Here is a 27729-nt window from a genome sequence, read left to right as displayed (position 1 = left end):
GTCTTTGCAACAGAAATGAGATGAGTGTAAGTGAGATCCAACCAGTGGTCACTGTATATACAGGTGGAGAGGCATTCTAATACCAGGTGTGAACTGACAAACTCAGAGGTGAACATTTGTGATCGGATCACTCGAGACAGATGTTAATACCAGGTCTGAGCAGGTCCAAACACACCCAGCTACACTAAAGGTCAAGAAATGCTAAATCAAGTCATGTAAATATCCTCTGGTCAATCACGATATTATTGGTTCTAGTGGATGTACATAGTTCATAACTCCACCATGCAAATTAACTTTTAGAAAAATGTACCAAATAACAATCAGTGTTAGGAGGTCACAATTATGATGTACTAAGTAAAAAAGTAAAAACACAGATTCACTTTGTCATAAACGTGAAATAAGTTTGACTTAAAATGTTTTATTTTTCAACTGATAAAGAATTGTGATTCAGAGAGTCAAACTTTAGAATCTGTAAGTGCAGACTTTGACTTCTGAAAATCCAGACCTTTCATCTCTTTTGCTCTATCTGGTGAACACAGAGTTCTGAATCAGTGGATTTGGAACTACCTGAATTATACAACCCATGCTTATCCACCTTCCTCTCAAGTGAACTTCATGAACTCTGACTGTGTGCTTTGAGCCAAACTCTTGTGTAATAGGATCTCACATTTATCCAAGTCGCTCTGGGGCAATGCATCCCCGGATTGTTGTTGCATATCCAACTCAACACTCAGCTTAGTTTGAAACCTTAAACAACCCAGCGCTAAACTCGTCTTGCTTGTTCTCTAACCTTTTGGTCGTGGCTGTAGGCAAGAATCCAGTCCTCCTGCTCAGGATGGAAGAGCAGGCTGAGGATGTAAAAGTTGAGTCGGTACTTCTGGTAGGTTGCTCCTTCATCGGAGCTGATCAGGAGACTGCTCTCCACATCCGGATCAGTTAGCAGCATGATCTGGAGACAGCAGGGGGGCAGATACGGGTCAAAGTTAGCGGGGTTTCAAAACAGAGCAAATCAGCTTAACAAAAAATAAAACACAGGAAAACAGTGACAAACAAAAGGTAGAGGGTGCTGAAATATTTCAACATCCAAATATTCTATCATTTAAACTGCAGGAGTGTGAGACTATCTTACTTTCATTGTGCAGAGTTATAGTTTAATATATCCATTATTTCTCACTTGTATGCACCTCACCCACTTCTGTCTGTGTGTGTGTGTGTGTGTGTGTGTGTGTGTGTGTGTGTGTGTGTGTGTGTGTGTGTGTGTGTGTGTGTGTGTGTGTGTGTGTGTGTGACAAAACACGGAGATAAGTCAATCAAGCCTGATTACCATATGTGTGATATAAAGTGCATTATTGCTGTGGCTGCAGATTAGCGGGTAAAAACGCTTGCAGCTAAAATGTGTGTATTTCTTTGTTTGGCGTAAGCACCATGGCTGTGTGGGTCCCGTCAATTCAATTTCTGCCGTCTGCCTCTGTCTTCACTCTCGCTGCCCATGCTCAGTCAGGCCTGGAAAGCACTAATTTCCCATGAGCTTCGTTCTTTTCTTAAACGTCCAACATTTTTTGCCAAATTCTGGCACGGCCCCCAGAAATAAAAACCACAAAGATATCCCCAGATAATATCAGATGCAAACATAATTAAATAAGTGGACTTCAAGACAGGCACTCTCATCATTAGAAGAGTGTACAGTAGCAGAGAGTTACTTGTGCTACTGTAACACATTTATGGGTGTATGAATCGACTGCAGGTATCAGTGTGAGCCTGTAAGTGATACTGGATTACACGTGAGCTTATGACTTTGTATGTCTATAACTGGTACCTGGCAGAAACCACCCTGACCTTGTTAAAGATGCATTGTCCAACGACTTGAATTCCAACATACAGGTCTTTAGTGGTCAGCTAACATGCCTGGTCAGCATTTGTCCTAAGTGTTCACATCCCAGAGGATCTCACCCAGACTTATAACTACACAAGTGGTATGGAAACCCCAGCAGTGTCTGTATTTCTTGAGAAGGCAGAGGAAATGTGGCATGCCAATCAAATTCCTCAGCAGCCTCTAGAGATGCACAGTGGAGAGTGTTCTGGGTATGGAACTCTGAAATGTTAAGGGCAATGGCCAGATACAAATAATGCCGGATTTAGATACGCGAGGGCAAGTCTGGCTGGGGAAGTAATAAGAGCATAGAGAGAAAGAGAGCAAAACTGACGTGAGATCAGGGAGTGGTGGCAATTTGCAAACCTCCAATAAACCCAAACAGAAGAAGAGTTAGAAAAGATTAAAGTGACAACACAGCTATTCCCAGTAATGACAAGAGTGTGGCAATGTATAAAAAGCTGGCCAAGGCAACATGTTGGGGACATGAGGAAACGCCCACTCAATCACTGAATACGTTGAAACACTGATGAGTGTGTGATCTCGTGCGGGAGCAGCAGCTAACACCAGCACTGGAGGGGATGAACCCTCCAAGGACTATGAAACATTAACTGAGCCTTCATCAACATCGTCAGGTAAATAATTAGCTCATTGGATTAAGTTTCTTTTGGAGATTTGCATTTTTCCGTGTCTGGTTGACATTAACAGAATAAGTTAAGCATCGGTCAACATTCAGCCACTGGTTGCATCCAGCAATAAAATGCATATGTGAGATTTGTTTGTCCTAAAACTTAGTATCAAACCAATGGCACGTGCATTGGATGATATTTACAGGGGGATATTAAACTATACCCACCCAGCAAGCACCACAGTGGAACATGTAAGTGTTACACCAACAGAGAGAGAGATGTAATGTTAAAAGGGTGCTGTTGGTTATGAGATTCCAAGCTTCAGTAGCAGCATGGGTTCAAATCTCAACTGTATCCAAACCCTAGACTTAAAAAGCTGCATCACAGTACAGCGCCGCAGGGCTCTACAGCAGGTGGTAAGAGCAGCACATAACACCACTGGAGGAGCCTCACCAACACGGAGCATCTACCAGACCAGACCGATCAGCAGGGACCGCAACACCCTTAAAGACTGTATCTGCCCACAACTTGACCTATTCACACTTCTAAGATGCTACATGAGCGCAGCAGAACATACAAGACAGAGGGACAGTTTTTAATCACAGGCCATCAGAAAATCCCAAGAAAATGGGACAAGTTCAGTTTGAAAAATATCACAGATAAACACAGTAAGATAAAGTCACAAAAATAAAGCAACGAATACGTATCTCATAATTCACTTGGCTTTTACAGAAGAATATTGATGCCACAGCAGAAAAAGAAAAAAACAAACCTGTATAACGCTAAAATGTAAAATACATCAAGTTATAACTTGATGATTTTTCGCTTTACAGTTTTTTTCGATTGCATAAACACTAAAATCAAAAGTATTACACAATTATCAAAACCTTACACTCAAGGAGCAAAACAACGGCCCAGATCTGCACCACTGTAAGCACAATGTCAGCTTCACACTTTTTGCAAAACAATACACACAGTGATCTGCAAAACACTAAACACACTTGTATACATTAGACACAGAAGAATATCAAGATGTCACTTCCTTGCAATTCTAAAGCACTGACTGTCAAATGACCCCCCCCCCCCCCCCCCATGAGCCAATTGGTTCAACACAGCCATCAGGTGCACAAACACATGATTGCTTAATTGTAGACACACCAATCAGGTTTAAGCACTATACAAATGCAGCAGGTGAGTTCACCTGTCTTCAACCAAAATGGAAGGAGTCAGAAGAAGAAGAAGAGTGAGGGTGAAAGGGGGAATCCACGGAGGAGGAGGAGGAGAAGGAGGAAGAGGAAGAGGCGGAGGCCGTGCCAGAGGTAGAGGCCGAGGAAGAGGAAGAGGAAGAGGAAGAGGCAGAGGAAGAGGAAGAGGAAGAGGAAGACATGAAGCAGGAGGAGAACGTGCTCAAAGAAGAAGAGGACCAAATTTATCAAATGAAATTCGCGCAACACTAGTTGACCATGTCGTGAACCACGGATTGAGGCTGAGGGAGGCTGGACTAAGAGTTCAGATCTTAGCAGATCTACAGTGAAATCTGTCATTGTAACCTGTCCTGGATACAGAATCTTCTGTTTGTCTGATATTTGCTGAGCTTATAGTGTTATGCACACTACTGTAGTAGCATGAAAACCTTTTGTTTTGTTGTGATTCTCCATTTTGACATGTTGACTGATTTGGGAATATGGAGAGAAATAAATTATAATTTCATCAGTCTGCAGCATTGGTCTTGTGTAGTGTTTGGTGAATTTATTGTATATTTGCCCTTTCTCTGTGTACTTCACTTACAGTACTCTAATCACTGAGAAGTAGAATTGCTAAAAGTGTTTTAGGTTAGCAACAGCAGTGTGTAACTGGTTCAAACAGAATTAAGTCATATGAAACGTGTGTGTTTCATATGGTAACAAAATATGGTTTTGATAAATTAGTGTATAGTTTTTTTACGAGAGTGTTTCATTTTGCAAAGGATCTGAGGTGTTCTGCTAATTGGATGTATGTTTGTGCTAATTGTGTGTAGTGTTTTAAAAATCGTGCTTAAGCAATCGAGAAAAACTGTAATACACAAAACTTCACAAAAACTTTCTTGTGTGTGATTTCTGTCGAACACAACAGCCCCAGCAAATACAAATAATCGCACAGCAGCCAACCATGTCATCACAGCCAGTGAAGGTGTTTGACCCTAAAATAAGAGGCTGTTTCACAAAATCTAGCCCAAAACAGCATTAATATGTTAAAAGAACATAGAACTGTGTGCAATTGTCAGTATCATGGCAGAGATTACACAGATAGAGGAGGTGATCAAAGCCATTCAACCTCTTGCCCGTAAGCCCTCCACTGGAAATATGTTAATAATTACAGTTCACATTGATTGTTTTTTACATTTTACTTACCTATGTTATCACTGTCTTTCTCAATACAATAACTCTCCTTGTGTTCACCTAACTGTCCCCAAAGACTGATCCCTCATACTGTTATTGAGGCCTCGATGTTTATCTTCTATATTTCCTTTCAAAGGTTTTTTCTTCAGCAAAATAAATGTTCACATGTTCAATGTTTCACAAATCAAGCATAACATTAGATGGTGTTGCATGTTGCACAGAATTTCCTCTGAGACACATTTGTGATTTTTATCAGGTACAGTTACTTAAAACAGTGTTTAGCTTTGAGTGTTTATCGAGACCTAAACAAAAACACAGTTATTGATTTTTTTTTTATTGTTTATATCTTGTGGCTTTGAACTAGGCTTATTGTAGTAATCAATCCATCTCTCAATCCATCCGTCAGGGTGTTCCAGACATCCCTCTCTCCAGAAAGGCTACTCAGCTACTCCGGGGGGATCCCGAGGTTCCCTGGCCAGATCGAAAATATCATTTCTCCAATGAGTATGGAGTCTACCACGGGGTCTCTAGTCACTTCCTAAAGCTCATGACCACATATTCATTGCAATAAAGTAATTATGTAATTCATTTTATGAAACAATTTCTAATTTGCCAGTTTAATGTTGTAATGTGGTGTCGCTTGGTAAATTGCAGGCCACTAAGCTGTGCCTGAGTCCAGTTTTTTTCGTGATGCCTTTGTTGCCAACAGGTCGATAAAAGTTCTGATGCAAGTGCAGAGGCAGTACTGTCCCTGCGACACACACACACGCAGTGACTTACATCTGGTTCAGAGATGCCCTTTGGCATGACAATCTGTGTGTGCGCATTATGTCGTGCAGACAGCAGAGTGAATGAGAATACACACTGCTCTCACGGTCAATATCCTTATCAGTATGCCACCGTATTGCAAAGTGTTTCTAGTCCCTCATGTTAGTGAGTCATTTGTCAGCACTCACTTGGGTAACTGCAGCCGTGGTGGGCAGACCCACTAACACCAGTTCATCAATCACTGAAGGCAGGTATAATGCCACATACGTGAGCCACATGCTGACCAATCCAATCAAAAGCACTCAAACGCTGTCTGAACTACAAATCCCAATTAACGTTTTGTTCATGCCCCGACACTGCAGCACAGCTGGAATACTAGACAACTTTATAATTTCCGGATGTCTTTCTAGTAAATGGGGGATTAAACTATATAATTCAGCAATCTTACACAAAAGTCTACACCTCACAAAGTGTACACACTTGTACACACTTATGCACATCAAAATATGGAAATCAATACACCCTGGTGATATGTGTAAATCCTATATTGAGATTAAAGATTATGGAGATTGTATGAAAAATTCATTCTTTACCCTTTCGTTATCAACAAATATGAGAAAAGTCCAGAGGACATCTGCCAAAACAAAAAAGATTCAGCTTATTGTTTCAGGAAAAAATGATGTGAATATATGGGTGCTTTGCCTTGTTTGTACTCGATCCCTGCCCTCACTCTATGCAGCTTCCCTGCATACATTCAGTCCCCTTAATGCCAATCAAGCCATGTTTTTCAAGATCTATGAATTATTCCCTGCAAAACCAGGGGAAAATATTGAAAGATGCCCAGAGAAAATATCTCAAACACCCCGGGGCTGCAGCATAACATCTATCTCATCCATGTTAGCAGACTGAACATGGACCATAATACACGTCACGTCAAATAAATCTTTAGCAAAGATGGTTTATGTTATTTTAGTTTGTTATTACAGATATATGTTGTGTTTATGTTTCTGGTAAATTAGGTTTTCATTAGTTATCTGATGCTATAAAAACTGGATTAGACATCATAATTGATTGCTGAGATTTATATGCGGCCGTGTTTATTGGTGGACCTTGATACCACCGCTCCATTGCCTGATTACTAATGTGTAGACTTTAGACGACGTGAACAAAATTAAAGTTAAAATGAGAAAAGAAAATGGCTGAGGCCACAAGTTTCCCTTTTTTTCCTATGTGTTTGTGAGTTGTGTGTTTGTGTGTCATGGACACAGCTTACCTTGCTTCACAATCATCTCTACAGCTGTCTGCAACCCCAGCTCCCCTCCCTCTCACCACCAGATTGTTCTGCTTGCTCTGAGGTATCCACTCTCTCAGCCGCTCAATAGTTTCCCAGTGTTGAGCAATTCCCTAGTGCTATTTCTTGTGCCTCTCACAAGAGTGCCAGTTCTCTAGCCACGCCATTCAGCTCGCAGCGCCACAAATGCATTCACCTTCCATACTACGCCAGACCAGACAAACACCCCACCGCCTGCCTGCCCCAACATTGGACTTAGATTCCTGTGGAACAGACATGTGACTTGAAATGAATGCTATAGTACTCAATGCTGGATCTGTAAGTTGCTTGCTTATAACTTAGCCATAAACCTTTCACAGCTTGTTTTGCGGTTTATTTTACTTATCATCCACATGAAAACAGCTTGTTCAGTCACTAAAACAGATACTTTCACATATGCCTTCCAAAGTGCAGAATTTCAAAAACTATGGTTTCTGTGTATCCAAATTGTTCATGTAGAAGAACAATAGAAGCTATACGCCAGTTTCTCTGTAATTGGTTAGCACTGTTAAGTCTAATTACAAGTTTGCAGCTAAATTTAGCATCACTGCAGCATTTCTCACCAGCATGAACAGGGTGTGACATCCTCTGCCCTAAACCCTCAACAAGAGTAAGGAAAAACTACCAAAAAAACCCTTTTAACAGGGTAAAAAGAAGGTAGAAACCTCAGAGAGAGCCACATGTGAGGGATCCCTCTCCCAGGACGGACAGAAATGTCAAGTGTAATGGAGAACATCAGCAAGATAAGGGTATTCGCAGCATTGATTAGAATAAACACTTTGAAGCATAACTGAAGGTCAATGAATTGAGGGATTATTGTCAGTAATGGTCGAGTATCTTGGAATTACTTGGACCAAAGCGTTTTTGTCTGGTATTTGATGGATTGTTGAGATTTGATCGCGACCTACCGGCCTGCTATGCTTGTTTGAGCGTTTGTTGCTGTTTTGTTCTCATCTGGACGGGACAGCTCATGTAGACAAAGATTTTTGGATAAAGAGAGGGCGAAATATCTATTGAAAAAAGCTGCAGTTGTGTGGACAAAGCATTAGAGAGATAAAGGAAAAAAAAGGTTTTGTTTTGAGCTTGGAAAAAGGAATTTGACAAAACAATGTAAAATCAAGGTTATCTTCATATTCCTTTTTTTTGATTAAAATTCTCTGCTCCATCCGCTGCCACTGACATGATTAAAATAACTGTAGGCAGCTATTGACTCGATGTTGGGTAAAGATTTGGGTCCAAAACATGTCTTGTTTTGCTGTTGTTTTTGCCATTAGAGATGCTTTAAAGTGCAGTTGAAGCATTATCGCTCTTTGCTTCATCTTTTTCAATGGGATGATTTTGCACTATGCCACTTTGAGCAGCCCCTGCAAAAATAATACTCTAGTATTTCTAAATTTAACTTTAAGTCGAATCCTATACATTCAGTCTCCTGATATGGAATTGCTAACTAATGATTTCAGTGGTTTATTGATAATACTGAATGCAGTTCTTCTTTCTGCTTCGGTTAGCTGCTGCGTGTCCTCACTTGGGTGCTGCTCCTGTGCCTTAGTTAGTGTTGTTTGCTGCACGTGGTTTACGGTTACGTCCTCTCACTCCCACTCATCCACGCAGCTCTACCTCATCACCTAGCCAAAGCCCTCCTCTCCTGCTGTTTATAATGAACAGTTCATTCATCAAGACCCAGACAGATTGTTGTTCTCTATCGTGGTACAAACGTTTAGCCTGCTCCTGCCTTTCTGAAAGACCTCTTTGAAAGGTCTGTATCTGACTGTGCACCTGAATACTTACCAGAATGTGCTTTGACCTGTGGAGGATCATTTACCTATACTCTGTTCCTACCTCACTTAATCAGCTCACATACAAAACATTTTATTACATTAAATCTTTGAAAACCACTGTCCCCTGTCTCCGCTCCTGTGTTCTGCCCATGAGTCTACCAGTTAACTTGAATCCTCACGTGGAATTTAAACAACCTGTTTCAGAATTAAATTAGTCATTGTGATTTGTGACCAAAGGAAAAAATAGTAAAAACACACCCTTTTGAATAAATTGAAAAGTCAGGCCAGTATCCCGAAGAACTGACACAACTAGGTAAGTTGATTAGTAAAGAATCCACATTCTCTTTGCCTACTTTGTGGAACAGTAGACTTTGTGTGTGTGTGTGTGTGTGTGTGTGTGTGTGTGTGTGTGTGTGTGTGTGTGTGTGTGTGTGTGTGTGTGTTTGAGAGAGAGAGCGAGAGAGAGAGAGAGAGAGAGAGAGCAAGAGAGAGACGGTAAATTATTAGGCCAAAAAGGTTGAAAATGACAAAGGTTAATGAAGCGTGTATGTGCCGGCTGGAGGACATTTAAGATATGTGAATGGAATTCATTTTGCCGCTGTAGTACCATAAATGCTCAGAGATAGGGTATTAATGAAATTAGCTTCATATTTTCCATTTCACACAGTCACCCAGTAATTGGATTGTGATTCCTCTCTATAAATCTATGCCTAATTTCCCACAGTTCTCTGAAACAAATAGATTTTTTGTTACTGTCAGACTTAAAGCGGGTACATATTGGAAAAGTGTTCAAAAACAGGAACAAAGAAAATAGCTTATGATTTATTCTCTCTGAGGCAAGTCAATGCTCCAGCTCTACAGTGACAGCAACTTAACTCGAAATGATTTAATGCAAGTTAATACATTGGCTTCACCCGATTCATGTTTGTTTTGATTTCTGAGCCAAAAAAACAACTCGTAAACAAAGAATTATCCACCTGAGGTTAACTGGGATTGACAGAGCCAGCAGGAACCCGGGAGCCAGACGCTATTTTGTATTTGAAATCAATTTTACATGACAGAGCACAGTGAGGGGGTCAAGGCTACATATTAAGTGAGAAGCACTTTCTTCATGTTTGTCACAGCTACTGTCTGCATGAGAACTCATGTGAAGAGTATATTTCCCAACACTTTTAAGCAGGCAAGAGTCATTTAACCAATAGTTTAATAAATGTCAGTCGTAAATATTTGGATGGACCATCTATGGATCTAAACAGCTGCTGATGTCACTCCTAGCGCCTCAGCCAAAAATTGTAATGAGGCAAGAATAGAGAGAACACTCAAATTATCAGTTCGCCAACAAAGAAAGAAAAGAAAGTAGAAATCTTGGGACCAACTTGAAAAATGATCACGATCAGCTGTGATGCCTGTCAACATGTTGATGTCCCGACCGCTGAGTGCTCAGGAGTCATGGCTGACAGGCATTGTGACTTGTGTTGTCCCGTAGCAAGATTGTCTGTAGTTATAACTAATTTCTTAGAGTGGACGAGAGTGACTGAATCTGTGACTTGAAACGGATGTGGACCAGGGGCATAAAGTGAGGGGGGTAAATTTGCCTACTTCATGCCCCCCCCCAGCTGAGACAACATCATACTCAAAACTCTGCCTTCAATTAGATCTCGATCATGGTACAGATTTCTGTCAACAGACCAATGGACTGACAGACACCGAGCAGACTGCTACATTGTCTCCAGGACCACTCCAGGATTTTACAATGATTGCACACAGGAACACACACACACACACACACACACACACACACACACACACACACACACACACACACACACACACACACACACACACTCTAACACACTGAAAAACAATATCAGTTCAGCTGTTGCAACTGTTTATAATCACTTACCCCTTGTGGTGTCTAGCACATTTGAATGTATTGAGGTTTACACACCGGTCTCAATATGAGGATGAGTGAAGAATCATATTTTTAAAACTCAACAGCCACCTGTCTTTGCATTTCATACAAGAGTGTGCCCAAGCCTTGTCACAAAGATGGGAAACAGCCCATAAAATTCAAAATGTTATCATAGCTGAAGGTAAGTGATTTGTGAATCAATCAACTGTATGATCTCTCCAACAAAGACAAACACACCTACAGTATGACAAAAGCAGCCGTATGAATTCTGCTTCAGGACCAAAGAAACCACTCAAACAGCATGCATAATTAAGCAGCGCAATTATGGAGGAAGTGATTAGCCACATTTGAATACTAGAGCAGGCTGAACATGTTTCATCTCATGTGGAAAATTAATGTTTATCCCAAACATTTATAAATCTAAAAAGGGGAGAAGGAAAAGTGGGAGAGATTGGAGAAAAAAGATTTTGATGAGGAGTGAGCTGAACACAAATGCATGGTCACGCTTTGTGCTAGATTACAGCTATTACATTATGTGAAAATGTACCATGATTGTCTTAACCGTAGACTGTAGCTATATAAAGATGGATGACACCTTGACATCCAAAATACGAACGCTGCCTTCTTGCACATTTGAGAGCATGCAGTAGTGATCAGAGGGTTGAGTTACAATAGCAAGGTCCTGACACAACCTGCGCTCAACCAATTGACCAATGATAAGATCTATACCTTACATGGCATCATCTTTGAAAACAATATTTTGACGTGTACTTTGAGTTTTTAGTTTGGTCCACACCCCTTTACAGTAACATGTTTGGTTCCTGTTTCCCAACATTCAACCTTCATTTGCTTTTACATGTGATGCAAGGGTTTAACAGCAGTCCTGCAGGTTTTGATTCATGGAACAGTGACGGATTTCCCCTGCTCAAAGCACCAGGGGCCCACAGTTGATGTGGCCATTTAAGTCATATTCCCCACATTAACTGCAATTACATTTGTACAACCTTCTGGTTAAAGGACGACCTGCACTACCTCTTGCCACAGCCACCCTTCTTCACTATCTGTGTGTCTCTTTGTTTTACGGGATATTTGAATTTCCCAGCGGGATTAATAAAATATCTATCTATCTATCTATCTATCTATCTATCTATCTATCTATCTATCTATCTATCTATCTATCTATCTATCTATCTATCCTTTTATCTATCTCTCTATCCTTCTATCTATCCTTCTATCATTTTATCTATCTATCTATCCTTCTATCTATCCTTCGATCCTTTTATCTATCTATCTATCTATCCTTCTATCTATCCTTCTATCCTTTTATCTATCTATCTATCCTTCTATCCTTCTATCTATCTATCTATCTATCTATCTATCTATCTATCTATCTATCTATCTATCTATCCTTTTATCTATCTCTCTATCCTTCTATCTATCCTTCTATCATTTTATCTATCTATCTATCCTTCTATCTATCCTTCGATCCTTTTATCTATCTATCTATCCTTCTATCTATCCTTCAATCCTTTTATCTAGCTATCTATCCTTCTATCTATCCTTCTATCTATCTATCTATCCTTTTATCTATCTCTCTATCCTTCTATCTATCCTTCTATCATTTTATCTATCTATCTATCCTTCTATCTATCCTTCGATCCTTTTATCTATCTATCTATCCTTCTATCTATCCTTCTATCCTTTTATCTATCTATCTATCCTTCTATCCTTCTATCTATCTATCTATCTATCTATCTATCTATCTATCTATCTATCTATAATCTCAGCAATGCAGTCGGGGAACGTAGGGGACACTTTTAATGTTGCAAATGTCACACTTATAACATACACTCACCCAAACGTCTGGTGGAACCTGTCTGGATGTAGATTTGCTAATTTAGACACCTTTACATTTTGTATAATTCATTGTTTTGTAGATTTCATTGTAAATTGATATAATTAACTAAGTAAGCCATGATTACAAACTGAAAACATGATTTTTGAGAGTTTTGCCCAAAATTTTAAACTTTAATCCCTGATTTTCCAAAAGGATTAAAACCCTTAATTAGACAGTTACAGCTTATAGTCTTCTTTTGTTATGTCTTTATTCTTGTGCGTCAATCTTTCTCTCAGTGATGACCAGTGTCCGTGTCCCTGATGCTGAGAAGTACCCCTGTAGCATGATGCCACCACCACCATGCTTCACAGTAGGGCTGGAATTGGACCCTGAGTAGGCCCGATCTTACATGGACGCCAAACCTGACTAAGTGTGTAGTTTGCACACAGCTGTCATTTTCCCTTCCAGTGCCCATGTTGTTCAAATAGCAAATGCGCTTGTGCCTATCTGAGCACCCATGGGTGTGTTGTTCTCAACATTCAGTGTGGTCAGGTTTTATGTTATCACATCTTGAATCAGCGGAAATCACTTGAAATGTTGACATTCAAAAACCTGGTCCAAAGTAAGGTGCAACATATGTAATAAGTAAAACGCACGGACGTAGGTTGGTGCAAAACCATTCATACACTCTGTTTGTTTCACACACAGATGGTCTACTCACAGCCTTTCTGCTAAGTATAACTCATTTGAACCGAGCGCCTGCTGCAGCAAAATGTGTGTTTAGACGTGCCCTAAATTAATTTACGCTGTGTGTGTAGATTGCTAAAACAGACCCGATAGTGTTTTTAGTCCTTTAAATGTTATTTGGCAAATTCTTCCATCTCTGCAGAGGACTTCTGAAGCTCTATAGGACCTTATATACCCAGTTCTACGCCTTTCTAAATTATGAATCAATTCATATTCAAGGAAAAACTACTAAAAAACCCTTTTAACAGGGTAAAAAGATCGTAGAGACCTCAGAGAGAGCCACATGTGAGGGATCCCTCTCCCAGGACGGACAGAAGTGCAATAGGTGCCACGTGTATTGGAGAACGTCAGAAAGATAAGGGTATTTGCAGCATTGATTAGAAGAAACAGTTTGTAGCATAATGGAAGGTCAATAAATTGATGGATTATTGTCAGTAATGGTCGAGTATCTGAGTAGAAATATTGTATATCAAGCAGTCTTGTTGTAATCATAGTCCACGGTCAGCAGCCACCATGATCAGGATCCACCATCACGAGCGGATGCCACTATAGTCCACAATCCATCATCATGATCCACTGCCGCCATCAGGATCCACTATCGGATGCCAACACGATACAGGATCCGCCTTTACCATCTCTGATTCGCGTCTGTCTTTTATTTAAAAATACCAAAGAAAGAACATTTGTATTCTAAGCTGTTACTAGACTTTTAACATCGTATGAATTGCAGTATATGTTAATGCTTGAATGGCATGTCTGTTTATGCCAGCAGAGACACCTGTAAATACCATTAGCCATGCCACTGTCAGTCACTGTCAGTTGCCACCGAATAGATTGGCTCACAATTACAAAGCTAATGCTAACAGACATAAGGGGAGATTGGCAGTATTGCTAATGATTTAACTGTACCCATCAAGTCCTGGACGGGCCTCAGCGTATTCATGTGGAACCGTGTTAACTCAGCAGACTGTCTGCATTGACAGCTCGTAGAAAATCATATCACTCTCACTACTTCGCCACATGAATATTCATGATCGACGCGAGGTATCAAACTCCATCGGTATGTGTGAAATGTGGCTTTAAGTGCAGGACTTGAAAGCAAAACGAGCCGATACACACATTCATAATTATTACTTCTCCACTCCTGCTGCTGCCTCGTCCACTGCATCGACCAGGTGCTTTCAACTGTTTGATCTGACTTATTAAGCGGAGCTCCTGCCTCTTGATCTGAGGCATTTACACTCGGACTAATTGAACACTGCCTGACATTTTAGCTCAACCCCGGCCCCTGCCAGGCCTGACAAATACTAACATGTCAGTTTCCTTTGCCTTTCAGTATAATTGGCTTTCCATCTTGGATATAGCGGGTTAGCTGCCCCTCATGGCACTACATAAGTTGGATGGTGCACAAGCTGTCTGTGAAAACAGAGAGCTGCAGATTCATTAGGTATGAATGAACACAGGCAAGACAAACGGGAGAAGTTTAGATAATTAACCAGCAGCATTCCCAGTTCAGACATCTTGATCCATCTTGAGCTACTGAACTAATGAATTCTTCATAATGATCATTAATAAATAACATAACAACATATGCCATGTGGTGGATGCTTTTACTCAGAACACTTTACGTGAGCATGAGTTGATTGCTTCACGTCTTTGATCCTGGCAGCATCGGGCACATTGACTTGTATAGCTTTCACTCCCATGCTGAGAAAATGGCCCATGCCCCGTAAACGCATTGGAAAGGAATGCTGATGAAATCCTACAGCTCACAGAGATTTACCAATCCCATCTTCTTTACAACTCCAGCTCCCTCCGTCTCCTGTCCCTGTCTCACACTCTGTCAATCTGTCTCCATCTCCCTCCATCTCTCTGTCCGTCTCTATTTGTGTCTCTCAGGCCTGTCTCTCCTCCTCTGTCGCTGTGTCTTCTCACTGGTTCCAGTGCGCTTCGCCTCTCCGCTCGTCGCAGCCATTTGGAGTCTGTGCCTTAGGGCAGACAGATGTTGCTTCCCCTCCCAGCATCCACCAACCCCCACCCCACCACCTCAAACGAAACCATCATCCGTTAGATTGTGTTTCCGCCGGTGTGCGCGTGGCGTTCCAGCCAGCATAGCGTGGCTGATTTGCTGAGATTCATTTGGCTTTGCAATGTGTCCTCAAAAAGCCAGTGGACAAAAACACACTTCACCGCCCTTTTCGCCCACTTCATCACTATGCATCACGCAGTTTAAGGACGTGTTGGTATCAGTTGGCCATTCCTCCACCAGGTGGTATTGCTGCAGGTATATCTGCTAAAAGCAAGCATGTGTCGTAATGACACTTGACCCGTTTAATCAGGACAAATTTCCATATTTCTCCTGGAGCACTAACTTGCTGCTGGCTAGTTTGTGCCATGTTTTATGGAAAAGAAGTCCATCTTTCTGAATATTATTTTCCTTTTCAGCTTCACGCTGTCCCCAAATAAACAAATCAAGTCAACAACTGACCCATTAGCTGATGTGATGGAGAAATCTATCAAGTATTTTCTCTGATGGGTGCAGTCATGCAGAGGCATGTCTTAAAACAGTGTTTTTCACAGAACAAAGCAGGTTTGGGAATGTTATTGTGAAGCCTGAGATGTGTGAATGATTTTCCACTTCTTACTTTATAATTGCTTGTCAGAATCTAGACTTAATGAATTGATTATGAAAGTCATAATTCTTTATAAATCTCCCTTTCAGCAAAGTCTCAGTGCTAAAAAATAAAAAAATTTGAAACTTCTTCAGTTTGAAGTCGTTTTTTTTTAAGTAGTTATATTATTGTAGTTTTCAGTCCAGCATCCCTTTGCTGGATTCATATGTTCTCACAAATGAGGTATTCACAGAAAATGGCCCACAACTATATTGTGTTATCATTAATGCAAACCCAACATTTCCTATACCGGTTCCAGTTAGAAGAATTCAACTGGTGAAGCCACGATAGGGATTTTACAGTGAAAAAGCCACAGGCGATACAGTTGTGAAGACAGTTAGCGCTAATCGAGAATGTTCTTTGTCATTTCTGACATTTTTTGACAGTGAAGCAGTTTTAAATATAGCATGGATAGATGCAATAAGAAGGTGCAGCCCCAGTGAGCTGTTACGAAGAGCTGCAGGCGACAGGCTGCAGGCACCACCTTCCAACACACCTCCATCTTTTCTTGTTTCCTCCTGTTATGTGGAAAACTACCTGTGCCTTTTACAGCTCACACACAGATCAAGGTTCCTCGTGTCGTGATGGAAAATGTCAATTCAATGATTTCATTGACTTCTTCAACAAATAACCAGAGTCAGTTTGGTCGCACTGCGACCTAATACATCGATTGCAATTGCGTAGGCTCTTCTGCAACTCTGTTGGTTTTGCATACAAGCACAGTAAATATTTACTGTTGTTTTCTACGGCATTCTTCAATAATAAATTAGAGGTTCAGTGCGTAGGACCTAGTGGCATCTGGATGTAAAGTTACAGAACCAACTGCAACCATCCCTTCCAAGTGTGTAGCAGAACCTACAGTGGCTTAAAGGACTGGTTTGTCCATTCTGCTATAGTAATAAAATGGTGCTGCCACTATACAAATAAAGACTCATTCTAAAGCTTTATCAAAGGTTATTATTTGTTTAAAGACTATTAAAAGTCAATTTTTTTCACCAAATGTGTATATTTTCTACAGATTTGCCTTACAGGTTTATTAACTACAAACATTAGAATCATCTATGACTTGAAAAGTCAAACTGGACTAGAATCTTGAGGATTTTTACAACTTTTAGCTTATCATTGTTGTTTCCAGCACTTTAATTGTTCAATCCCTTTCTAATTTTGATAAAAAATCTGCGATTGCTGTTCAAAGAAATATGTAACTGTCTAAAAATTCTTTAAACTCACTGCTTTCATTTTAATTCTGCAATGCTCATCAGCCAAATCAGTGCGCTCATGTCTCGATCCGGCTGTTATTATCTCGTCCTCACATTGAACGAGCAATAAAAAAAGAGCTTTGACTACACTTCCTATACCTTTCTCGCCCATGAACCTAGTGACCTTTCAAGGTGCAAAAGGGGGCATGTCAATGACATGATGTTTAGTATTTGTATAAATCACAGAACTGAGATCCAAATTAAAGCAAATATTTAAACCAGTAAAACAATTTAATTAAAACATCATGAATTGGGGAGAGATATGCTTTATTTATACTATCAACCCTCTTCATGATTATATATATTATATATCTTGAGTTTCCCTATAAGGTGACACTCACTGCTACTGCAGAAAAGGCACAACGTTATATGATGTTTAAGTATTTATTCGTTAAAGTCATCAAAACTTTCATCATGCTGTAAGTCTTTGGACATCCTGCTTTTTATCTGAGAGTATATGGATTATTTTCGTTTTTCTATTGTCATTGCCATTTTGAGGACACTTTGAGGATAGGTTACAAAAGTTCTCTTTTAAGTTTGAGCTTGTGTCCAAAAGCGAGACAATAAATAAAAAAATTGTCAGTTGGCAAGGTCTCATCTGAGGTGGATTCATATTCCACCCACCTGCCTGTTGATGCCGTCCGCATGGGGCCGGGATTGTTTTTTAACACTGTACATGAAAAACGTGTATACACACACAAGGGCAAACAGAGACACACACTTACACAATTGAGACCGTTGTTGTGAAAACCCTTGAGTGCCCTGATTGTTGCTTAAGTCGACACATTCATGAGAGACATCAGTTACTTATTCCTTACAGACAAGTCAAAGACAACAAGCAGTAAAGCGGCATACCCCGAGTCCACGGTTCACATTAACATTTTGCCAGGAAAATTCCTCTTTGCTTTCAAACCATTGGAGACCATAACGATTTGTATACGACAACTATCTGTAAGGGTTATTTTGTTATCAGCACTCACCATCCTAAGCCATTTACTGTAATAATGTGCTCTCACACACAATCCCGAGCCAAAGCCTAAAGTCATTTCCCCTAATGTGTACTTGAGATGTGTTCTCTCATGTACAGGCTCAGTGTGAAGCCACAATATGAAAATTGATGTAATTGCTGTGTTGTCAGTCTGTTTTCTCCATGGGTGACCCCTGAGCCATCTCTCCATTTTTTTACTCTGTCATTCTTTTGTGGCCTCTCCACTACTCTACCACCCCCCCCCCCCATCCCCCCCCCATCCCCTGCACAATTCCTCTCCTTTTCTCTCTCTCTCTCTCTCTCTCTCTCTCCCTCTTCCTGTGCTTTACTCTCTCTCTCCCCCACAGCCACAGAAGCCTGATCTACTTCCACTACCGTGTGAAGAGAGGGGCTTTGTCTGCCACCAGCAGCGGTCACAGGGCGCCATGCCGGGGGAGACAGTGGAGAACCTGCAGTCTCTGCTAGCCTCCCTCACAAGAATGCGTGTGTGAACTTGGAAATAACTGCATGTGGGAGAGAAGAGCAGATGTCGAGTGAGTGTGTGTGAGAGAGTGAGAGAGAGAGAGAGAGAGAGAGAGAGAGAGAGAGCATTTGAGTGTGAGAAAGTCCCTGTGTTTGATTCCAAAATCTGTTTCTCTATATTATATATTCCTGTATTTAATTTTAGCTACATGAGCAGCATAGGTGGCACTGCTTGTCCGTCCATCTGCCAGTCTAACACCTCAGTGTAGGATTAGAGGGGAGAAAACAGCGACTGCATGATTGGCATTAAATCTGTTCCACAAATTCATCGTCCACACAACAACACACCGTAAATACTTCTCCAAACTCTCATGTAGCACTACACTTAAAAGTGTTTTTTCCCAAAAACTCATCACCAAATTCATATCAGCCAAGGTTTACCTGAGATTAAAGCCACCATAGCATGCTAACAACATGCTAATATAATAAATACAATTTATAACAAAACGTATGTATTAACATTAGCATATGTTAGCATATGCGCACATATTAACATTGATTTGCAAGGTAAATACCATACATGAACATGATATCTTTTTGAAAATGATGCAATCCTGTCATCTAACTAATTCCAGAAATCTCTGTCAGTATATGTCTCGCATATTTCAAAAAAACGATTCATCTTATCAGCTTGGCGTGTGTATTGTAAATGGCCCAAGGAAGTAGTGTGTTGCGATTAGGACACATGATGCAGTCAATATTAATAACACTTGATGAATTATAATACCCCTTCTGTGACATTTATATGAAAGAGAAAGAATCTATGGACTTGTGTGCGCTGACTACAGCAATATTATTTGTCCTGGAAAATTGCTTCTTTATTTCTATTCCAAACAATTTTACTTCACTATTTAAACATTTCTTCTCTATCGCTGACCCTTTCAATTCGACAGCAGCCGTCTGAAAAATGTTGTGTAATTAATGTTAATGAGAGGATTGCAGCTTGAAAAACAATAAAACAGCGACTAAAAAAAAGTATAGAGTAAATATTCATTTTCTAATATGTTGTCTCCATGAATACTGATGACAAGGTAGGGCTGATTTTATGAAAAAGTATCACAAACACGTTATCTTATTTGCTGAAATTCTCTTGCTGGAAATAGATGTTTCAGTTTTTGTTGTTAAATTGATTTGCAGAAAGGTAATAAGCCATGTTTTCACTTGTTATTGTGGGTTATTGAGTTAATATTGTACAGACTTGATGGGTAGATTCATTTATTGCATCTACATCAACACTATAAAAAGTGCAGAAAGTGAAGAAAACTTTGGTTGGTTTTCAGACACGTCTGCATTATTTAACACCACTTCAGATCTATGCTGATGCGTAAAAAGAGAGCCGGGTAATTACAAGTTTGAAACTAATAATCACAATAAGTCTAATATGACTTGAACATGCAGTATTTAGGCTCAGCTTGTTCAGTACAACAAAAATCTGACAAGGTAAAAATTAGCCTGACAAATCATGCCTGTGATGCCACTGTTACTTTTTCAGTCCTTGGCAATCACCTGGGAACAGCAAAGTTGTGTCGCTTTTTCCATCCACCCAACAGTTTATTTTATTTGTATAAAATGAATACAGCCTCTGGGGTTGTTAGTGTAGCTGTAAACTTCTTCTGCTTTTTAAATTTGTTAAATCATCACAAATGTCATGCTTTGGCACCATGGGGATAAAATGAATCTGAGCGAGAAATAGGACCCAGAGAGGATGTGTGAACATGTGTGAGACAGAGATAATTAGCATGAGAGCCTGCAAATGATAGGAAAAAGACGAGAGGAAAGTCGACAGAAACGATGAGCGTGTGTATGCGAGAGCCTGATGGATGTGTGTGTGTGTGTGTGTATTTTGCTTGTGGATCTTTGTGTGTCAGGTAGAGAGTGTGTCCCTGAGTGTGTGAAAAGATATTTACAACCCGTTAGGCAGCTCTTCTCGCCGCTCTGTGTGTTCGAATGTAGGGCTCGTGCTGTTTGGCAAGCCGCTTTTCCCGGACTCAAAGGCTCATGCACTTTTCTACTGTCCTGGCCGAAGAGTGGCCTCATTGTAAAAGATTGAAAACCTCTTCATTGGCTCACACAGTGTTGCACAACTTGCACTGTTAATCCAATCAAGCAGTGGAAAAGAAGTTCATATGTACCTCAGTCTGCGTCCCTTTCAATTACAATCACTTCAGTGGGTGCTACTTGTTGGAATGTCATGGAGGCTCCATAGTACAGCCTCATAGTAATCAGCTGGAGGTGGACCCCCCCACCAACACACACACACACACACAAACTTTTGTGCAGCTATCTTTATCAGGACCTTGCATTGGTTTTCATTCATTGTAGACAACCAAACCAAAACCTTATCCCCAACCTTAGCCACAACCAATTTATGCCTAACCTCAACCTTACAACCTGCATGTCTTACCTCAAACCCATGCCCAAACCTTAACCAGGACCTCAGAAATGACATTTAATCTCATTAGGACCAGGGTTTGGTCCCCATGAGGTCGTCTGGTCCTGACAAGGTCACTGTTTTAGCAGGAAAAGGTCTTAAGAGGTAACATGATTACTGAACACACAAACATACACTATTTTCTTAGGCAAGAGGAGGGGTACAGCTAAAGGAGGGATTGGGGGGCAATCAAAACTGTGAGTTGATGACAGTGAACCGAACTTCCGGCCTAACAATGACAAAGTAAAATCTACAAGGCAGTTAAAAGCTTCTGGTATAGTTTCTGCTGTTATTGTTGATGCTCTCTCTAGATGCACTAAAACCCAGATGGATGCAACAAACCCACCCGCAGGGTGAAAGGTGGGGCATTTGGGTCGGGCTGAAATTCTGGGACATTGACAGTCATACATAAACGCAAAATGGACATGGACAAAAGACTATTCAAAAAAACACATCTCAAACCCCTAATGGACTAGTCATAATGGAACCTGAATAAATTGATCCAAATGTACCTGAGGGCAGAAAAAATTGTTAACACTCTCCATTTGCTGATGTGCTGCCTCTAATTTATTTGAAGCATGTGTGGAGAGCTGTGGCTCTGCAGCTTCATCCAGCCCCGAACCCGCCGAGAAAAACCTCTGATTAAAGGATAACTGGCTCCTAATCATTACAATCAAAACATCCATTTCCAGGTTCACTTCAGGAAGACTCTTCTTCAGAGTTCTCATTCAGGACACGATCCTTTTTTCTGAGGTGACAATTTAAAGAACTTGAAGATCTATCCTGTCAAAAAAGCTACCGCTTCTCTCTCACTCGCTTTATTTTCACCGGCGGATTTCTGCTTTTCTGCATCGTGTGGGGGTAACGCCCCTTTGTCATTGGTTGAGGGAGAAAATAGCAGTGCTTGTTTTGATGCAGCTAAAGTCCAGTCTAAACTAAAATGCAGCAGAAACATTGTCAGCTAGAAATGAGATCTTGCACACAACAAGTAAGTAATTGGAAACATTCTATGACCATTACATTAACACTGTATTTCATAATGAGGAACCCTCCATCCTCACTGTGGAGTCGGTGTCTCTGTATGCTCACATCCTGCTCAGCAGCTCCATCTCATCCGCTGTTGTGACACCTTTCACTGACCTATGGGATGTCCCCGTCACTAATACGGCACCTAACTCGGTCCAGTGGGCGGCTGGGATTCGTTACAATAATTAACTGGGAGAAAATGACCCTTCCTGATTAGAGTCGTGTACAGGGAAGGAGGTGAAGCCGTGGAGTGAAAACAGACAGATGGTTTATAACCGTCAATTGAAATGCAGGGAGACCACCTGAAGGAACAGCTTGAGGTATGAGGCCATTCTTTTCTTTTGCTCCTTTTCAGCTGGTTTGATTTAGTTTTGTAAAGAAAGAAATAAAAAAAAAACTAGCCAGGCTATTCATTTCAGACACGGGATAATGTATTATTTATTGTGCTGCCAGCACTAATACTGCTTTGTGCATCTTAAGGACATTGGAGGAAGCAACAGAGGGAGAGACAGGAATCAAACAGAGAACGATGAGTCAGACGGCATCAGTATGTCTGCCTGTATTTGACTTTGCACACTGTGTATGGGACCAACAGAAACCAGAGCAACTCGCACAAATCCCACATTCAAGACAACGATCAGATTCAAATGAAACAAGAAAAACAATACTACCTTTCTCTTGTTGTTCGGGCTCACATAAAGGTAACTGAGTATTGTCTTTGCTCCGACTTTGTCATTCAGCTTCTGGTACGTTGCTCCATAGTCGGTTGACCTGGAATGAAATCAGAAAGGTCTGATGAATGCTTGGTGAATGACTTGTTGCAATTAAAAGTCCTCCCTCGAGAATTCAGGGTGCAAAGGGGAAAGAGCACCGACGTACAGTAATTATGTCTTTTTGTGCTCAATGGAGTGACATGAAGTCCAGCGGGTGCACAGGAGCCACATCATCATAGCCACTATGCTGCTTCCGCTGCTTCATGCACTGTTTAATATACACAACACATTGGCTGTGGAGAAAGTTCATCTGTAGCTTCTGTCTAAATACAGCACACATCAATACTTGGATGCAAGTGTCCAGATATACAAAGCCTCACCGGCGACAGCCAGTGGCCGGAAGCTTCATGTTGTCAGGTTGTCTGTCCGTCCCATTCTCGTGAACACGAGACCTCAAGAATGCCTTGAGGGAATTCCCTTAAATTTGGTACAAATATTCACTCAGACTCAAGAATGAACTGATTCGATTTTGGTGGTCAAAGGTCACGGTCACAAAGCAATTATTTTTCCTTGTGAGGGTGATATCCCTGTAACACCATCAAGGAATCCTTTACACATTTGGCACACACATTCACTTGGAGTCAAGAATTCATTGATTTGATTTTGAAACCAAAGGTCAAAGGTCAAGGTCATGTTGGCCTCCCAAAGTATGTTTTCCATGAACGTGATATCTTAAGATCAGCTTGAGGGAATGTCTTCAACTTGGGTATAAACATTCATCGATGAACTGATTAGATTTTGGTGCTCAAAGGTAAAAAGGTCAAGGTCACATGACCTTGTGTTGTTTAAACATGATATATCAGGAATGCCCAAAAGGAATTTCATTACATGAGGAAAAAACATTCACTTGATCAGAATGTGGTTGTCAAAGGTCAAAGGTCACTCTGACATCTCAAACACATGTTTGCCTTGTGACTTTAATATCTCAGGACCATCTCAAGGGATTTCATTCGAATTTGGCTCACATTGGATAACTGATTAGATTTAGGTGGTTAAAGGTCAAGATCACAGTGACCCTAACCTAACCCTAAGCCTCTGGGAAATCAATGATGCACACAGAAACTGCACTGGTTGGCAGAGGTATACAACCCCAGTGTGATCATTCTAGTTTCTCCTGAAATGTGTATTAGGCTCTCACCATCATCATCATTGTGACATTTTATCAGAATAAAATCATAGTTTTATAGGATTTTTTAGGGATATGGACCATCTTGTGAAGTCAAACTTTAGTATAGGTCTCACAAATAATGTTATACTTAATATTTTGGCACATCAGCACCACATTAGGCTATAAGGTAATATAAAAAACAGTCCACTCTGGAGAGAAAATCACACAGACTTGGAGAAATTGCCTCATTTGTGGAGGAGGAAATATTTGGTAGTGGGCAACTGTATATATTCAGTAAGATCTGCATGATATTCAAAGCGGTTCGATACATTCACAACGGATCCAGAAGGTGTGAAATTCCTGCAAGCACAGTTTCTCCTTGTAGATATTATCTTTAAAAAATAGTTTATTTTTTCGTTTATTCTCTTAGAATTAAAGTGAAAGGGTTCTATTGACAGAAATGTAATATAAAATAATCCTAGCGAGGTTTTCACGAGTGTGTTCCATCTAAATTATACAAATTGTTTTTATTTATTTATTTACTCTAAAATGGGCCCTTTATATTGAAATACTTTATATTTACGTCGGCGGGGTCCTCTCTATGGAGGCCGCCATGTTTCTTGCAGTAGCCCAGACTGGACAAACTAAACACCCTTTGAGTTTTTATGAAAACTGAAGGCTACCACAGGTTCTCTTTCATGTTTGGAAGGGGAGGGTGAGGTGAGGGGTGTTCAGCTGCCACATGCAACTTCACCACATTATGTCACTAAATTCTACACACTGCAACTTTAAGTCTTTATTCTTGTCAAATTATGACTTTTTCGTAATGTTACATATTTGTCTCGTAATTTAATAGCTTCAACTTCAACATGGACCTAATACTCATGGTATAACTGATTCAAACACATCACAAAACAAAAGGCATTCGAAATAAACTCCCTATTTGCCACATAGAGTTTACAAATAGACTTCACAGGGCGTATTGGTGGTATTCATGCAGAGATGTGAACAACCTGAATAACGTGATGAAGAGGGACCCAAGGTTCGAAATGTTTTAACCCCTTTGGAGAAACATTGAAGGAAGCACTGAGGCAACAAGTGGAACATGTGAAAGGGGTGAAAGAAAATACTAACACAATATACTCAAGGATGATGCTGAAGTGTGGACTGCTCTCATCGAACCGTCCTTTAAAAGATGACTGAAAGAATGAATGGGTTTAATGTTTGAGGCTCCTCGTGGCTAAACGTGTATTTCATCTACCTGCCGTATCATTTCATAGTGCAATAAAAATGTGTTTAATAAAACATATGATTATGCAAAACTGTGCATGTAGCGTTGCTGAAGAGGCTGGAAAATTGAAGAGTAATGTGTTTAGGATTAATCTGATGGAGACAGTGTGTTCTTACAGGAGCTGCACACCTTTGTTCCAAAGCACTGTGAAATTATGAATTGATTAACAGTCAAACAGTCTTTAATTTAATCAATGGGTTAATCATTATAGAACACTTTAATCTTGCCAAAAAATAATCACATTTCTCTATGTCTCTGCCCCATGTCACTTCTTTCTCAAACGCTGCATCTTTTATTGGCTATTAACATGACCATTTGCTATAATTACATTTCCACGTCCACTTCAGAGCGCCCTCTGGTTGTCTGACAAGGCCGGCAAGGAGACATGCTTCATATTTCTCGTATATAAACTTAAGTTACATAAAGTAGAATGACAGAGCAACTTTAAACCGCTAAATTTAAAGCCATCTTAGAATGACTGCTGAAATATTCAAATGTTGGTTAAAGTGCTAATGCAATATTTGTGTTCTGCTGAAATTTAGCATTTTAGACTGTCGCCAAAAGATTGAACAACTTATCTGTGCTGTCAGGTGTAATTTACTTTGAACGGCCTGAGGATCAATCAAGGAGCTATTATAATTTCACATGAAGACAGAGGAGAAAGCCATCTTAAAAATGCAGGAAAGACACTGCCGAATGTCTCGAGTGACTTCAAATGAAGCCATCACTCAAATCAACCTTTGTTTTTTGTTTTTGTTTTTTATATCCATGTGGCTGTTAAATCCAGAATGACGTCGACGAGTGGAAAGTTTTTCTAAGAGCTCAATGTTTCGATTCCACTAACAGGAATAAAGATAAACAAATATTAATGGAATAAAAGTGATAGTTCACACAAAAATTATAATACACCTATCTACTCACCATTATGCCGATGGAGGGGGGGGGTGAAGTGTTTTGTGGACTCAAACACTTCACCCACCCCTCCATCGGCATAGTGGTGAGTAGATGAAAAGTGAATTTTAATTTTTCATTGAAATATCCCTTTAATTTCTCATGCATTAACTCTTCAAGATCTATTACACTTCAGTCCGCCCTGGGAGAGGGATCCCTCACATGTGGCTCTCTCTGAGGATTCTATTCTTTGTTTTCCCTGTTAAAGGTTTTTTTTTTGGTAGTTTTTCCGTACTCTTGTTGAAGATTAAGGACAGATGATGTCGCTCCTTGTTAAGCACTATGAGATAAATTGTGATTTGTGAATATGGGCTATAAAAATTTAATTTGATTGATTGATGATTGATTCATGACAGTTTGGTTTCAATGGGGAGCAAAAGCATTTCCCCTGGGCAAACCTTCCCTGGATGAGTCCAGCATCATTCATCAGAAACCATCATCACACAGGACCATTGGACAATGACATCTCGCTATTGATTGGCCCCCTTCACAGAATCATTTGATTAAAAGGCCAATGACTTATTTTTCGTGCAACAAGCGACTTTCAGCATGAACCGTTGAAATGGCCCAACCCCAGCAGATCCCAGCGAGGCGAACGTTACATAAATGAAAAATGATGGTTTCTCAAGGACTAAGAATGTGAATGAAGAATAGTGCGTGTTGAAAGGCTATTCAGTGATTATGTGTGGGTGTAAAACGCAGCTTGGACCACACTGCTGTGATTTCATCCGTTTTTGCGGATGTTCTCTCCACAGGGGCTGTAGGTGAGCCAATACTTCACATTGTCCACATGTTGGATTAAAGAAAAGTATGAGTGGAACATTGTACGAGCACACAAGAATCATATCACTCACATTACATTGGTATGGCTCACAGAGGAAAATAGATTGTGCATTTGCTCAGAGGACAACTGAGCTGAAACACACTTTTTCACTCACATACACCCACACACACATCCAGCCTAGAGCCTAAAACTTATTTTTTTCAATCCCGTTTTTCGCTTTTTCTGAAATGGATTAGCAGAATGTAGACGCTCAATTGTTAGATATAATTTCAATTATAATTTCTAGGGTCTACTGTATATTGATAGGAATAGCTACTATGACGCCATTACATTATCACTGGGGAGTTTGAGTAACCACGGTTCGGAGGATGGGAGCTGCATGCATGTTGCGATAGTTAACACGCAGATGGATCCAGCAGCACTGCTGGACACACTGGACAGACGGCAGCAGGGTGTTCCACTTCCACAATGAAATTATAGAACCATCAGCGTGCTCCAATAGTATATCTTCTGAGTAGCAGGCTAAATCACACTATTCCCCCCCCTCCCCTCCCCTCCACATCCACAAACTCATTCAATCCTGTTCCTGCCTGTCAGTGTTGGGAGCAAACTTCCACTGCTTCCATTCTACAAGAGTTTGTTTTTAAAAAAATATGGTGAGAGATTGTAAGAAAA

General features: G+C 40.4%; 1 protein-coding gene across 7 annotated transcripts in view; it reads right to left on the bottom strand.

Annotated features, from left to right (window-relative positions):
* Nucleotides 1-27729, bottom strand: part of LOC117763358 (VPS10 domain-containing receptor SorCS1) — a 150584-nt gene that overhangs the window by 47370 nt on the left and 75485 nt on the right. For all 7 annotated transcript variants that reach the window (XR_004614150.1, XR_004614149.1, XM_034588444.1 and 4 more), the window contains exons 3-4: nt 22819-22918; nt 791-949 (exon numbers count right to left, since the gene is read on the bottom strand). Coding sequence is in view for 5 of the 7 variants with exons in the window: in XM_034588444.1 (XP_034444335.1) it covers nt 791-949; nt 22819-22918 (259 nt within the window). In the remaining 2 variants the exon portion in view is untranslated. The remainder of the gene's footprint in view (nt 1-790; nt 950-22818; nt 22919-27729) is intronic.

Source organism: Hippoglossus hippoglossus, chromosome 1 (genome assembly GCF_009819705.1).
Source record: "Hippoglossus hippoglossus isolate fHipHip1 chromosome 1, fHipHip1.pri, whole genome shotgun sequence".
In the NCBI taxonomy this organism is placed as follows: domain Eukaryota; kingdom Metazoa; phylum Chordata; class Actinopteri; order Pleuronectiformes; family Pleuronectidae; genus Hippoglossus; species Hippoglossus hippoglossus.
Note: the sequence above shows the minus strand (reverse complement) of the source record. Positions and strands in the feature narration are given on the sequence as shown.